The 16108-nt window shown below is 48.6% G+C and overlaps 1 protein-coding gene across 1 annotated transcript; it reads right to left on the bottom strand.

Moving 5' to 3' along the window:
* Positions 1-95: 95 nt before the first annotated feature.
* On the bottom strand, positions 96-10048 carry GSN (gelsolin). Its single transcript, XM_063174915.1, has 17 exons — positions 9829-10048; positions 8509-8710; positions 7823-7977; positions 6837-6998; positions 6497-6646; positions 6162-6251; positions 5135-5267; positions 4816-4904; positions 4420-4635; positions 3679-3812; positions 3127-3217; positions 2770-2940; positions 1976-2150; positions 1573-1697; positions 1333-1410; positions 847-907; positions 96-611 (listed from the first exon to the last, which is right to left on the bottom strand). The coding sequence occupies exons 1-17, from the start codon at positions 9961-9963 to the stop codon at positions 442-444; spliced, it is 2337 nt and encodes a 778-aa protein (XP_063030985.1). The 5' UTR covers positions 9964-10048; the 3' UTR covers positions 96-441.
* Positions 10049-16108: the final 6060 nt, after the last annotated feature.

The following is a 16108-nucleotide window of genomic DNA, read 5'->3' as shown; positions in this document are numbered from 1 at the left end:
GTGAGTTTCTGAAAGAGTAAAATACTGTTTGTCAGGGTCTCAAATGCATATAATTCTGAAGAGGGGAAAGCAAAGCAGTTCCAAACTCCTCAAAATAATTTCTGTAACATTTTACTAAAAAGTCCATGTGCAAAAGGTGGCACAAAGAAGGTTTTGGTTTCTAAGGTGTGTTCAAACATGGGATCTACAGCTGCTCTTTAATGTTTTCTTCTTCATAACAAACCCCACCATTTCTGTTCTTCCCATATTTCGTACAAGCTTTATTGTATTAAATATAATCAAAGCAATGAGTAGGGTCAATGACTGGTCATGATTGTTTTCGGAAATTATTGCACAGCTAATTGGCTATTAACATCATTCCCTCGTTAACATACATCCTGCAGGAGGAAGGAGCTCTTGAAGGCACTGAAGGCACTGAACTTGCTCTGTTTCAAACATTGCTCACACATCCACATCTGCCATTGCTCTCTGCAGGGGATCCACAGCCCAGTAGTCATCATCCCAGCCCAGGAACCAGCCAGAGAAGGTGGGAGGCTCAAAGCCCTGCTTGACAATGGTCACCGGGGTCCTCTTGTCCCGCGTGGAGGGGTCTGTGTCAATGTAGCGCTTGGCTGGGGACACAGGGAGGGAGCTCACTGAGCACCAGCCCTGCAGAGCAGCAGCTCAGCTGGGGCCAAAGGGCTGCCAGAGAGGCAGCTTCACATGGGCCATTTGAACAAAAACACCCGCTGAAAGTTTGGACCCTATGGTTTTATCTACGCCTGTCAGAATAAGAATTGCCTGAGTCACGATCACACAGTGGGAAAAGGAGAAAGGGATAGTTCAGAGAGGAAAATGTGATATTACCAGACTTCAGTGCCTCAGTCTTTTCTTCTTCCTGGGCATCTTTCCCAATCCATACAAAGACCTAAAGATAAAAATATTAATTACTTCAGCATCAATCATTCTCTTTATGAAGGGATAATTTAGATGAAGCCTCAGTGAACAGAGCATGACACAAACCAGAAAATCCTCATGTTGGTGTACCTGGGTTGCCAACCAACATAGCCAAAGTTCTATTGGTCAATAATGGGAAGTTTTTTGCCTGCATTTTATCTACATGCATTGTAGACCCTTGAACAAATTCTACACTAGCTTAATGTCAGGGGAAAGTAGCAGATGTTTGAACATTTTTCCATAAAACATCAGAATTCAGGTCTGAGTTGCCATGTGGCTGATGTGTGCTGGATCTGTAATATAACAGCACCTCTGGCTATTGTGGTTCAGGTCTCAATCTAGAGCCAATCTGTGCCTATTCTTAGCTCCTCTTGTCCCCCTGTAAACGTGACATACCTGATCCCATGTGTCCAGGAGCATCACATCATCTGTGGCAAGGTCATCCTGAGTCAGATCTCCAGGAACTTCTTCAATCTGAAAAAAACAGGGTTCAGATGAGCACAGGCTTCATTTACTTTATCTGCACAGGACAGAGCACACAAAGATCAGGGGTAAGCTGGCGGGGGGCTCAGAGCAGCTGGGCCTGAGCCTGTCCCCTGTGCCAGGTGGGTGCTGGATGCATCCCCAGGCACTCACGGTGAAGCGGCCGCTCTTGTTGGAGCACGCGAAGAGGCGCGGGGGGTGCGTGTCCATCTTCTTGTCCTTGAGGCGGGGCGAGGTGCGGTACGGAGCTTTGCCACCCAGGGCTGCCCAGAAATTGTCTGGAAAACAGAGAGAGAGAGAGAGACTGATGCTTCTCCTGTTCATGGAACCACACCAGGGTTATGCTTTGGGCAGGACTCGAAGCGTTCTTCCAGGTCAGGAAGTCCCAATGGCCTGCAGACATACATGAGAGTGCTGTTCAACAATGAAAATACCCTGAGAAGCCCCTCTTGCCCATGTCCACATCTTGTTCTGGGAGACAGAATACCCATGAAATAATTGCTGAGGATGTGCAGCTACACAGAAATGGTCTCAGACTCCACTGTGACCCCCTCACCTGGCTCTTTGCCCTCAGCAACCTGTACTGGGCGAGCTCCCAGAATCTTCAGCAGCTCCTGTGCTCCTGATTTCTCAGCGTTGCTGGCTCCTTGGCCAACCCACAGGTAGGCAGCAGAGGGAGTTTTCAGGACAAAGGCATCATTGGAGTTCAGTTGACTGGCTGTAGGATCCAGCTGAAAAGAAGAAACACTGCAGGTGTCAGGTGTAACCATCCTCTACAGGGAGCTTTCAAAATCAAACCAGAACCTACAGTTGAATAAACTGCAAACAAGATTTTCCATATGAGCATGGAAAGCTGTCAGATGTGTTGAGTATTCCCTGTATCCAAGTGATGAGTTAGATTTTCCACATGGGAAGAGTAAATAACTCTTTCAATGTGTGATTAGAGGTACACATGATCTATAGCAGGAATGCCTGGCTGTCATTGTGCCAGTCCTGGTGGTTATGGCAGGAGATTGAGGAGCTCACCAGGGAGCCCATGGCAGAGCAGTGCTGCCAACATTGATCAATCATTAACAGCAACCCCTCTGTGTCAACAAGGACAAGCCTCTTGAAGCTGGAAATGTGGGGAGTTCCTGCAACCACAAAGCACTGCCCTCTCCTCAGCAGGATTTACTCTCCCCTTTGCTGTTGCACAGAGGGGTTTGTGTGCGTTTTCTCTCAGAGCACTGGGGCTCTGAAGCGTGTCCTGGCCCAAGTTCCTCTTCCATGGAGGGAACTGAAATCTCCAGTGGATCCTGTTCCCATCATGGGCTGTACTCACCACCCCAGGGCTGGCTGTCCCTCACGTACCTCCACTGCTCTGGTGGCTCCGGAGGTGCTGGAGCGCACCTGGAACAGCCGCGTTGCCGCAGGAGCAGTCTGGCCTCCTTCCCTCGAGGTTCCACCCTTGTAAACAACCAAGGGCTTTCCACCAAACATGCTCATCAGGTGAGGGGGCTCTTTCCCTTGCACTACTCGTTTCTGAAAAAAGGAAACTCCCTGTCAGTTTTGAGGAGTGCAAGACTAACCAGAAATGGCTTTTACAACCCTCTGTTGAGCTGGAATATTCACAGAGCACCCAGCTGGGCCAGGTGTTTAATATATATATATATAAATATATTCTTTATTCCCCCAGTGTTGGGGTTGGTTTCTGCTGGGTCTCTTTACCTGCACAGGGGTGCCTCCCAGCTCCTCATCCAGCTGTACTGTGAGGAATGCAGAGGTTGCAATCTCATCCTGCGTGGAGTCGGCGCCCTGCCTGGAGAGCAAAGCCAAATCCCAGCTTTATTCTCAGCCTTTCCCCCCACACACACCTTACAGAGATCAAGAGGAGTAAGGGAACCCTTTGATACTGAATCTCTGCAGCACTTCCTTCAACACAAAGGAGAAATTCCTTATCCTCTATTGTAGCACACTGAGTACAGGGGGAGATAAGAACCTTTCCTAGATAAGCAGAGCTTGATCCAAAGAAGTGAGTAATAACTGGGGGGGTTGGAAAAAAAAATGTTCACACAGTAATTCCCTCCATTGTTCCACGTCAAATGAAACATCCCAGACCTCTGGTATAGTTTTGTTTGCAAGGGAAAGTTATCCAGGGTGAAACTTTATCCCCCAAAGATCCTCTGAAAGCAGGAACCAGCAGTGGTCGATTTTCCGAGTGGACTCGCAGGCCCACGCAGCCCCAGCGTTTCCTGACTTGCCCCAGGGTAAGTCCCGTACCAGGTGTAGATGATCTGTCCTCGCTTCCCGTCGTGCTGGTAATCGTACAGGATGATGTAGCTGTCCCCGCCGTAGAACTGCCCGTACGTGGCGGGGTCCACCGGCACCTTCTCGGAGCCTTCTATTCTCCAGATCTGGCGGGAGAGGAGCAGAGGCGCTGCAGAGCGAGCCCACTGCCGGCCCGAATTATCCCCGAATTATCCCAGAATTATCCCCGAATTATCCCGGAATTATCCCCAATTCCGCATCCCGCAGCCGGCGGTGCTGCCGCGCCCTCTGCCGGGACCTGACGGGACAATTCCCATCCGCTCCAGTGGCGGGTCCCGAACGGAGCTTTGAGGCTTTTCTGGGCGCTTTAAACAGCCAAACCTCGGCCGGGCCCGCTGTGGGCTTCTGGACAGTTCTCAGCCCCTTCAAGCCCAGCTCCACCCCTGCTTCTATGCTCAAAGTCATGAACCCAGGTGCTCCAAGACATTCATACATGGGATGGCAACAGGGAGAATAATCAGGAAGAGGAATAAACTCATGTCCACAGTGCAGGGAAATTGTGGAATCACAATCAACCCCACTTTTCTGCAGAGTTTTCAAGACCCTGCTGCTATTTCTGGTGTCAGAAATTCCCCCAGTAGTTCCAAGACCTCAGCATTGACGGCTCTGTGGCCTCCTGGCTCTTGCAGCAAGGCCATCAAGTAGCAAAGAAAAGTCTGGAAAGCTTCCCAGAGGGATTGTGCCACCACTGACCTGCTTCTTGCCAGAGCCATCATCCTCCATGCCGTGCTGGGCAGCCATGGCCTTGGAGCTGTGCAGGGTGGCAGCATCGAAAGGGACCTGCTCGATCTTGGCAACGTGGCCAGACACGTGAGGCTGCCCCAGCCCTTCTGTCTGGTCCTTGTCCCGCCAGTTCTTGAAGAATTGCTTGAACAAAGGTGTCTCTCCACTCTCAGGGAGGACTTGGATCTGAAAGGAATGAGCCTTTAGAACCATGTCCCTAAGAACAGCAGGTTTATCTACTCTTCACTTTCAGAAGAGGTCATGGAAAAGGTAAAAGACTATCTGAGAGGAAGAAACTTTAACTACCAGCAGTGCCCATGTGGCAGAAAAGTGACCCCAGTGCTTGGGGCTGCCACAGGTCCTTACCTGGGTGTGTTTGGGATAACCCATCTTGTCAATGAACTCTGAGGCTGTTTTCAGTGCTGCCTTCTTCTCTTCAGAGTTGGCACCTTTGCCTTTAATGAAAATAGAGAGAAAGGGGGTCAGGATTTCTTACCCAGAGAAGAAACCGTCCCAGGTACCTTCTGCCAAAGGGTCCAAAAGGGCCCAGCCTTCCAGGTAAATGATGCCAAATAAGAAATGACCATTGTTGGATCTCTTTCATGCCTGTTGTGATGGCTGAGAGAGAACAACCTTTCTAGTTATGATATTAATTCAATTCTTTTCTCCCAGTTCTCTCAGGTACCTTTCCAAACAAAGATCTTCCCATCTGTGCCATGGTCCAGGATGAAGCAGTCATCTGTGCTCAGGGCTGCCTGGGAGAAGGGGTTCTCATCTGCCACCAGGGACACTGCCATGTTCCCAGCCCCATTGGACACCTGTCACAAAACAGCACAGAGGTCACATAAGGCACCCTCTGCTCCCTGCTGCTCAGAACTCAGGGAGGGGAAGGGAAATCCATTTAAATGCACTGGCTGCTGCAGGCACTATTGTTTTCAAACAGGATACCTCTGACACAGTAACAAAATGGCAAAAACATAATACTCGCTCTGAAGATTTCAATTATTTCTAGCAAAGTACATACTGCTGGGACCAAGGAGAGATTGGTCCAAAATGGGAAATATCCTCAGTGCAAAGGAAATATCTTCTAAAGCAAGCCAACTACACATAGGGACTGAAGGGTAACTGGAACAGCCTCCCTGTATCAAGTGGGGTTAAAAATCTGAGTTCCTCTACTGACTGATGCATAAAGTGCCACATAACAAACTATCTAAGCAGATATTCACCCCATGGATACCAGAGGCTGCTTAGAGAAGATTCCTCCCAGATAGTCTCAGACACTCTTCTCCACTCACACAGCTGATGGCAAACGGCACCTTCCAAGTCATGGCTTCATCTGGGTGTTAGAAAGGGGCAGGTCCTGCTTTGCAGGCTCACTGTTTTTAGTTCTTTCCTGTCACTTTCCTAATACGATGCCTGACAGCACAGAGGAAAACTTCCTCTTTCCCTTATTTGTTTCACACTCCACCCTTCTCTCAAAAATTCCTGCAAGTCCCAGCTGTCTCACTACAGTTGTAAGTGGTGACAAACCAACAGAAAGTACAGGGATATGCAGTGTGAGCAACCAAGGCTCATACATAAAACTTGTTAAGAAGCAGAGTGAGGCAGGAGTAGCACTCGGAGCAGCTCAGCTCCTCTCTGCTATTGACCTCCATCCAATTTCACAAAGATCACTCCACTCTCCCCAGAGTTATGTCAGGGCTCCTCATTACCTTGTACAGCTTAGCCAGCTTCCTGTTGGCTGTGTCGGTTTTGGTCTCATCAGAAGCTCCTGCTGGCAAATTGGGCTTTGGTCCCAGAACCTGTGAGGGAGAGAGAAATCATTACCAGCCAGTCCAAGAACATCCTCCTTCCCAGGTGCTCCAGTCAAGAGAATGAGTGGAAGAGAATTCCTGATCAGTCACGTAAATTCCCTCTGAAATTCCAGTGGGGCAGAGGACCAGCTCTGCACTGAGCTGTGTGTTTATACCACACAGAGCACCCACCCCACCTTTCTTTCACACCCCACTTGCCACTCCAGCATGGAGAGAGGCACAGAGGGAATAACCTGGAGCATTTCCTCGCGCTCGGATCCCTCCTCTGACACGTAGACCTTGGCGCGGCCGTTGCGCTCGTTGTCCCGGATCCCCTTGGCCAGCACCGTGGCCTTCAGCCGCTCCTGCCGGTTGCTCTGGGAGCCACACCACTGGAAGATGTTCTGGGGAAGGACAAAGTGGTGTCAGAGCATGACAGCACCTCTCCAGGTGAGACAGGACTCAGCTGGGACTGAACAATGTCAGTGCTTCAGGATGCTCAGCACCGAGATGGGGGAAAATAAAACTCACGTGAAGGTCAGAGACCTCCTGCCCCCTGAATTCTGCCACCCCTGCCTTTGACGTGGTACTCACACTGCCCAGGTCCAGGATGAAGCAGTCCCCTGTGTTGAAGCTGTCCCAGCTCACAGGCACCTCCGTGGCCCGGACTGTCCGCCTGCCCTTGACCTGCAGCAGCCTCTGCACAGTGACCTCGTTGGGAACCACGTGCCTGAAGCCAGAAGCCACACCACCAGCCTGGGGGGAAACACAGGAGCAAGGATTCACACCAGGGCTGGGGGAAGAGTGTATTCCCATCTGTATAACATGTCCTGCCAACCAGAAATTATCCCAAGCTCAGGATTCACTTTCTCTGCTGATAGAACTGGGAATTATTTATCAATGCAGGCAAAAGGACCCACGTCAGTTTCCCTCACAAAAAGCACAACCAACTTTAAATGAACAAAAGTAACAACAAGCGAGTGGGAAATAAACAAACCAGAAAGATCAGGAAAGTCTCAGACATGAGGAAATGTCAGCACTTTGCAAGCATGTGACCTGCTATCACTTTCCTTGAGCCTTTGGATTCCTAACAGACACAACTGCTTGACTGCATGTTTTCACTTCTTTCCCACTTTATTGTGATGGCAGGGAGGAGTAACTCCCACTACTGTTCATCTCCTTTACCAAAACATTGCACATGCTGGGAGGGTGGGCTGAGCACAGAGACTGCAAGGTCAAACTGTTATGCAAGTGGGGAGAAATCAAATCTCCCGGGTAGGCGTTTCCCATCAACTTTGCTGCTTCTTAAATTCATTCCAGGTGCCTTGGGACTGTTCTTTCCTCTGCCTCTTGAAGAAAAACAAAAGCTTGATTCCTAAAACTTTCTGGGGCTTTTCTTGTGTATTATTATTTCAGCCAAATCTCTCCCACTGGGATCTGCTGTTCTCCACCCTGCTCAGTTCCAACTCATTGAAAACATCTGGCTGAGAATGGCTTTTAAGCAACTGGAAAAAGTGCAATTCTGACTCTCCTGGGAATTGGGCAGGATGCCACTTCTTGCAGATTCAGTTGTCACCCACCTTGTATTTGATGCCAGATTTGAAGTAGCCCAGGAAGGTGGGGGACTCGTGGCCCTGCACCTCGCGGTGCTGCACTGCCTTCCCCTGCAGGTGCTCGTCCATCTGCACAGTGAAGATGGCAGCAGCCCCACGCTCATCCTGAGAGCTTTCATCACCTGAAACACAGAGAGGGCATGCAGGGTCTGCCTCTGCACTCAACTCTGCAAACACACGAGGAGAAAGCAGATTCAACTGTGATATTGTCAGAGCCTGGGGTTTGCAGGCTATGGGGAAAGCTTTGGCACTCTGTACTCTGTGACATGGACAGCAGAGGGCACTTGGGAGAGGGGAAAAATCCCTGATCAGGAGGAACACACCTGACCTCCCTCCTCTCAGGCAGAAAGGATTCCAGCCAGACTTTTCACCTGAGGTTTTGGTCTTCCCTGTGAACCTCTGCAGAACTTACCAGTCCCATTGCCCAGGAAAAGGGATTTTAGGGTGTAGGGTTTAGGATCAGAGATGGCTGTACTCTATTGCAGAGACCACACAAATACTTGACCCGAGCAGAGCTATTTACCCCCAGCCTGCACTCTCACTGTGCTGCTGTTCCTTTCCTTGGGCAGCATTTCGTGGCCATGGCTGGAGCAGAGGCCCAGGGTCACTCTGGGCTCCCAGCTCTGTGTCCCAGGGACACTCCCAGCACTCACCCAGCCAGAAGTGCAGGTCGTACTGGAGGTTCCCGCTGCGCTGCTTGATGGTGTTCAGCACCAGGTAGGAATCCCCGGTGAAGAAATCTCCATAGAGGTTCTTTGGCACTGGGACCAAATCAAATTTCTCCACCCTCCAGATCTGAAGGCCGGGTTCCTTCCCAGCCTTCAGAAACTCGGCGTGCTCCACCATGCTGACAGGCTGGGGGCGAGACAGAGGGTGCTGTTCAGTGGGCAGGACACAAGGAAATCTTTAAATTAAATAGCTTCTCATCTCCTAACTTGTTATGCCAGGCAAAAAGTGGAAAGTTTCCTTTTCTCTTGTGCACTGCATTTTGAAGGGGGAAAAATAAGGATGTGTGTGGAAAGAATCCCTCTCCATTGATCACTGTTAATTTTCACTTCCAATCACCTCCACTTCCTGGCTTATTACTGGCTGATCCTCTTCTAGACTCTATTGTCTCTCTCTGGATTTTAATCTCTGTATTTTTCTTACTAATTTATAACTTTTAGTATGGCACATAAGTGAAGCTTGTCATTCTAGGCTGTGGGAAAGAAACTCCTTTTAACTCCACTTGTTGTACATCCTGCACAAACATGATTTACAGGTTTTCTAAAACCAAATGGGAAATGCTGTGAATATCATTGAATATTTAGGTAATTAACAGGCTTCTTAAGGCTCTTCTGTTCTGACCTGTTACTAAACTGCTCCCTTGTAGGAATTACATTAATTTACACAACATCCTGTCCTAAAGACACTGCAATTTTGGTTTAATATGTTTACTGCCATCCTTATGCAATATATCAACACAGTGCAATATCCTTTTTTTTTTTTTTTTTTTTTAATAAACATAATGAACACTTTCTTATAAAAGAATTCACTTTGGTAATTCTGAAAGGAAATAAAACATTTCTGGTGTATTGCAATGAAGTCTGTCCATCGATCACATCACACCTTTGAGAGCTATCAGGTAACAGGGAAGAAAACATTACAATATCACAGTAGAAGCATTCAGTACTTTGACAAAGAAGATGGTTCACAGCAGCTGATGGACAACAGTAAAATATGCTCAGTTTTCAAGGCAGAAATAAAGGATGTTACAAGCTAGAAAGCAAAATAGTAAGTTAGGTATCAAAGTGATTCCTAAGCTGAAATCAGATATCAAAGAGGGAAAAGAATGAACTTTATCATCATGATTCCAGTCTGTCTGAATCCTACCAAATTCCCACTAAAAACTGACAGAGTTAAAGGAGAGGGACTCCTGGAAGTAGCTGGAACCAGAAGTTTTTCAGTGTTTAACTGTGATGTTCCTCACTTACCACAGCTGAGAGCACAAGAGCTGCTGTAACAACATATCCCAGCCCTGCCACAGACACGGAGCTGACACAGCTCAGCTTCAGAGCCATTGTGCAGCAAATGGTGAGGAAAAGATAATTGAAGTCCTTCCTGCCCATTTCTAGGAGCAAATGGGCTTCTCCCTTGTCCTGCAGAGCTGCGGGCAGTCCCAGCTCCTCCGGCGGCTGGGGCAGATGAGGGGCAGAAGCCAATCTTTTATCGGGGACAAACACACCCACCCCCTCGGCAGCGCAGGGGCGTAACGCGTCTGTGCAAACAGCGCTGCTGGAATCGCAGAGCCTCCCGCAGCCAGAGCCCAGCGCAATGTGCGATCCATTCCCCGCAGCGCCCGGGGCACACGGGCCAAAGGCACAGCGAAGCTCGGAGACAGCAGCTACAGAGACAGCGCTTGTCAGCTGGGAGCTGCGAATTGACGGGACACAGAGAACAGCACGGCGGCTCCGCTGGCAGGGGGGCAGGGAGAGATCTGGGGAGAGGGGGATTCACGGGAGCAGCCCGAGGATGGGCAAGGCGCCCTCAGCTCCCCGGAGCTGCCAGAGCAGCGGAGCTCAGCCCGCGCTGGGCACCTGCAGGAGCCTCACACACAGCACTGGCACCGACAGCTCGGGAGGGCTGGGGATGCGCCGAGGGAGCTCCCAGAGCACAACACAGCGCTCACAGTCTGTAGGTGACAGAACAAAAGCTCATTCAGCAATTCAGTAATTTCACAACCAAGTATTTCTGAGGGTGTAGCAACAGCCTGTGACAGGAACACGGGAGCCATCAAACCTACTCAGGCCAAAGGAATTACAACAGGGCTGGTTGTTGCACCCCAACAATCTGCCACCAATAAAGAGATTATTCTTCCAACTGTCTCACACTGCAGCAAGTTCATCTATCACATTTGCAGAGTGTTTGCAGTGAGTGACCTGAGCAGGAACCTTTCCCTGAGCCCCTCAGGACGGAGTAGCCACACAATGTGGAGTTGTGCTGCTGGGCACTTCACTCTCAACACAGCCAGGGGACAATTCCTGACAGGCTGAGCTTGCCACGGTCAGAATCTCTCAAAAGATTCTTAAACAAGGGGCCAAACCCTCCACCCATAAAACTCCACAACAGAATTCCACAAAGGAAAGAGCAGACCCTGCTTTGTGCTTTCTCCACTCTCCATGAGGATATTTGCTTTCCCTCTCTCCTGAGAACACTCTGCTGCTCTCTTGTCCAAGCTGATGCATTTTAATTTGAAATGTCACCTTGGCAATGTACCTTTGAAAATTTCACTGGAAAGTCTCAAAGTGAAACAGACAATAAAAACAATGTGCTAGTCCTGCTGGTATTTCTGATCTCTGTGAAGGAAGTTCAGAGTGTCAGAGGTCTAAGTCTCAGTGAAAAACATGTTGGAACCCTGACTCTAAGAAAGGCAGCTGTGAAAGGCTTTGGCAGCTGCAGCAAACCCCAAACTAAATGACTGGGTTGCATAACATTAGAAAGAGATGGGTCCTTTCCAAATGGAAAAATACTCTGGACTTTTTATTACTAAATTAAATACTTGTATCGTCCCACACCTGGGCAAACCACACAGACTGAAGGCACAAAGATCCAGGATAATCTTCTTTGTTAACATCCCACTGTAGAATACTGTAATCTGCAGATATATGTAGATATAATATTTTTGAAAAGCATTTATTTAGCCTTCTAATTAATTTGGCATTTTGTAAGTCCAAGCTTGCATTGCCAATGAGCTGCAATATATAAATACAGGCAAAAAACTGAGGGAGGGCTACAGTGCATAAATTGTATATTTTAGTGCTCTTTCATAAAATTAATTAATCTGAGCCATTCCTGGAGGGAATAGGTATAAATCTACCCCAACAGCTGGTTTGGGTTATCACTGCTGGCAGCAAGTGTTGCATTGTTAAATGTTTGCTCTGGACATTGTTCTGAGGGCACTTGCCAGCTGAGATCACCAGGGCCCTGCTGGAAAGGGTGTCCTGATGGAGACATGGAAAACAGGCACTGTTCAAGCTGCTCTAATAAAAGTGTCCAGCTTGGTCCCAGAAAGGGTGCTGTGCACAGCCAATGTCTTATGCAAAGGAAAGTTGTTTAGGAAAACATGGAAAGGGCTTGGAATACAGGATTTCAGTGCAGATGGATCAGCTAAATGACACTTGGCTGCACAGTGATGAAAACAAGAACTTGGGAAAATGAGTCCAATGATTTGAGCAACCACTGGAAGACAACAAGTTCATGATGGTCTCCAGATGTGCAGTCACAGCAGCAGGACAGGCCAGGCCAGGAATGCCCTGGGATGGAGTCTGGCCTGCAGGAACAATCCCAGGGCACCCAACAGGAAAGGTGACCACTGATCAGAGTCTGTGTCTGGCCACAGCCCGGTGGCAGCCCGGAGCTGCTGCTGCTGCAGGGAGGTGTGGAATGAACGAGCTCCCCAGGGCTGGGAGCTGTTTGCTTCAGGACAGGCAGAGAGGCCCCAGTGCCTGAGCTCAGCAATGCCAGCCCTGCTGTGCATCCTGCTGGTGCTGTGCTGGGAGCCCTGACTGCTGCTGCAGCTCCATCCCCTCTGGCCCAGGCTCAGCTCCTGCCCCTCCTGGTGTCCAACCCACACCACCTCTCCTGTTTCCACCCCGCAGCTTGTAACAAACAGCTCTCTTGGTCTCCCTCCCTAAATTCCTCATTTCTGCCCTGCTCACCCATCCCTGTGGCTGTGCCTCCTCCCATCTGTCACAGCCACCTCTGCCCTCCCAGACTGACCCCAGCAGCCCTTTGGCTGTTTGTCTTCACTCTGAATTTCTGCCAAGGAGCTGCCCAGCTCTGCACTGCCCAGCGCAGCCACACTGACAGGAATGTCCTGTCCCCTTCAGGAAAAACCTGTGGACACTGAGCCTGGAATCTCTTACTCTGCCTCATCACACTGCAAAATCCATTACAGGGAATAATTAGTGTGTGGTTCCTCCACATCAAATACACTCTCACATCGTCACACCTACCACCATCTAAAGCTTAATGATGTCACTACAGTGACTTTCTACAAGATAATATCATCCAATACTCACAGCGGGGAAAGAAAGAAAGAAAAAATCTTGATTTCATTCAGTAACTGGCCACTAACAAGAGAAAAATGAGCACAATTTTTGTGAAGCCTGGTTAACTCGTAATAATCTGCGGTAATTCACACCTGAATATACCCACAAATACAGACAGGACTTACCTGCACAGGGCTGCTCAGGAAAGCCTGGCTGAACTAAATGTGACAGACACAGGGTATCCCACATCCCCATGGCTTGTGCTCATTTGCAGCTCTGGCTCAGCTCGTGATGGGTTCAGATAATTTGTGTAAATCTGCTGCATAAACAAAACCCACACAGGAAGGGCTGCAGCCAACACAACACTTCCCCACAGAGCATCCAAACCACCTGCTGCTCACTGCTGGATCAATTCCTGCCTCTCTACATGGCAAAGGCTGGATTTCTGATCTCAATGGATGCCACTTGCAGAACATCAAAATAAGTTGCAAATACTGACTGAATTTCTTAAATATGAGGAGAACAGTAAATCTGAGCAGAGCCTGTATCCACACTACAGTCATGCTGCAAAAATGCCCTCATGCACCAATCCCTTTTGTACCTTGGGGGCACACATTTGCATTTCCACACAACTAACTCTCTCTTTTCTTTTATTTATTTGTCAAACATTGCCTGGAGAATATGAACTGCTCCAAACAAACAGCAATATATGTCCTCAAAAAAGAAAGCCTCCCTTATGTCACAGCATTCCAGGCTGCCCACACCAAGTAAAGAGGTAAATTACTGCTGTATTTCTGCTGCAACAACAGGAAAACCCTAAATCCTTGTTTTGCAAGAGGCAAAGGGGTATAATCCTCCTGGCATGATCAGTTTGAGGAAATCTACAGGTTGTGCTTGCCACAGTAACAGCCCAGAGCAAGGGCTGCACTCCCCAGGTCTGTAATAGCGACACAGAAGAGACCACACAAACAAAACCCCAATAAAGTTATTTGCTTGCTTCAGGCTCAGCCCTTTGTGCACTTTGAACACCATCTACACTGTCTGACTACCCATGTAGCCATTTCTTTATTCTCTGGTCTGCTGCTGCCCATAAAAACTCTGATGAATTTACAAAGCTTGTGAGAGTGAACAGCACAGGGCCACTTGAGTTCTGACAATCCAAAACTCAGGCCATGATGCTGCTGAACACAGAGAAAGTTCAGCACAGGATCCACAGCGATGACAGCACACCCTGAAAATGGAAATATTTGTTCATTCATTCAACTTCCCTGCCAAACCAGTATAGAATATCAATAATTCTTCAGTAAACCATTGAAAATAACTCTGGCAGGACTCCAGCTTTGTTACCAAGGGAACAGGCATTGAAAAATATCTGAAGTGATGGATTAGCTCAGTTTTCAGTCTCCAGACAGCCCTAAACTCATATATACACAAATCTAAACCCAGCTCCTTTCTTTCCTTTCCTTGAAGAAGCCAGTAAACAAAGGTCATTTGGGATAAGAAGGAACTGGCATGGGAGAGCCTCCTCCTCCCCAGCCCTGGTGACTCCATAAAGTATTTCAGCTCCTGGATGAGGAGCAGCACAGTTAATGGCATTCCCTGCAGCTACATCTTAATAGAAAAGCCACAAACCCAAAAAAATTCCAGCTGAGCTGCCTAAGTCAGATCAAGAGTCCAGGACATGAAGTCCAGCATTAGCTGTGCAACTGGCAAGTAAGTTTTTTGCATTTGTTAAATTAAGATTCCTACAAAACCACTTGAGCAAGTTAGAAGGCCCAGAAGATTTGAGTATTGTTCACTTTTTCCAGCTGTTTGTTTGCACTGTGAGTCACATCAGCTCTATTCTGGGCTCTGTACCTTGTGAATACAACCCCCTTAGTAAACACAGAGCTTCCAGTCCGATGCACCCAGGCAGAAAACTTCAACCAAAACCTGAGTTTCCTCTCAGCTGCAGTGATGTAAATTGGGAAGAATATTACTTGCACAGGAGAAAGCTTTGGAGTTTAGACAGGTCTGCCATCTGAAACACACCCAGGGAAATTTGCTGATACAATCAGCTGGTTCAGAGCCCTGCCTTGAGCATAAGTGAGAGCTGAATCATGCACTTAAACATACACAGCACAGGGAAGGCTGCATCAGGGGAAACCACCAACCACTTTCATTCACTGGGGAGCAAAAACAAATCCTGAATTATGCTCCAACACAAATCATTGTTCAGTGCTGAAAAAATATTTAAGGAGTGTTTATGTAACACATAAGACATAAACCAGCACATTAAAATCTGACTACCTCCCCAAGTTATGTCCCAGAGAGAGAGCTGCTGGTGACAGCCAGAACACATTGAGGAAGGCAGTGAAGACATGCCTGTGGTCAGCTGCAGGGAAATGACACAGATGTTCTTCCTCCAGTCTCCAGGTTCAGGGGAAATCATCTGCAACTTTATGCAAACTCTTCTTCCCCAGAGAACAAGCTGATACATTCCTCTGCGGCACAGAAGTTGTTCAATCTGTGATCCATAACCCAAAAGCAACACGTTATTGCCAGAGGAAGGCTGGAAAGCAGGAGTGACCTCCAACAATCCAGAAGGGAAGCACAGAGCGTGGCCTTGCACTCCTTGAGCAGCATCAGGCCCAGGCAAGGGGGTAAAAGCACTTAGGAGTCATTGCCACACGTGGGACGAGGGCAGGAGAGCTGCAGGCAGGTGTCAGGGTTGAGTACAAGTGAGTAAAAAGCACATAAATGAATTTTGCTGAGGCCACAGTGACAGGGCACAGCTGGTCTGGTGTCACCAGGGAGCCAGTGGGAGTCCATCAGTTCCTGCCTTCCACATCAGCTCCACACAGAATTCAACTTTCCACATCAAAAGCCTCCACAAGACATGAACAACTCAGGATTAACAAGAAAAAGCTGACTTAGTACAAAATAAAAATCAAGGTGCTCCTTCTAGATCAGCCAAGGAGCAGAATGTGAGGCTGAGGGTTCCAGGCTCCTGCGCTCACTGCTGGCAGGGAACAGTCACAGACCTGTCACTGAAAGCTTCCTCCAGTCCTGCCCAGCACACACACATCTCCACCAGCCTCCTCCTCAGGGAGAGACAGGGCTCCCCCATTCCCCACTCCCCATGCAGCGGCTTCCTTCACAAACACCAACTTCCAAGTAATCCCTGTGGGAAGGGAATTATCAGAGCTCTCCTCTCCATTTTGCCCCAGCTCTCCCGACACAG

This window comes from Melospiza melodia, chromosome 22 (assembly GCF_035770615.1).
Source record: "Melospiza melodia melodia isolate bMelMel2 chromosome 22, bMelMel2.pri, whole genome shotgun sequence".
Classification (NCBI taxonomy): Eukaryota; Metazoa; Chordata; class Aves; order Passeriformes; family Passerellidae; genus Melospiza; species Melospiza melodia.
The sequence above is the reverse complement of the archived record's forward strand: the minus strand, read 5'-3'. Positions and strand labels throughout refer to the sequence as shown.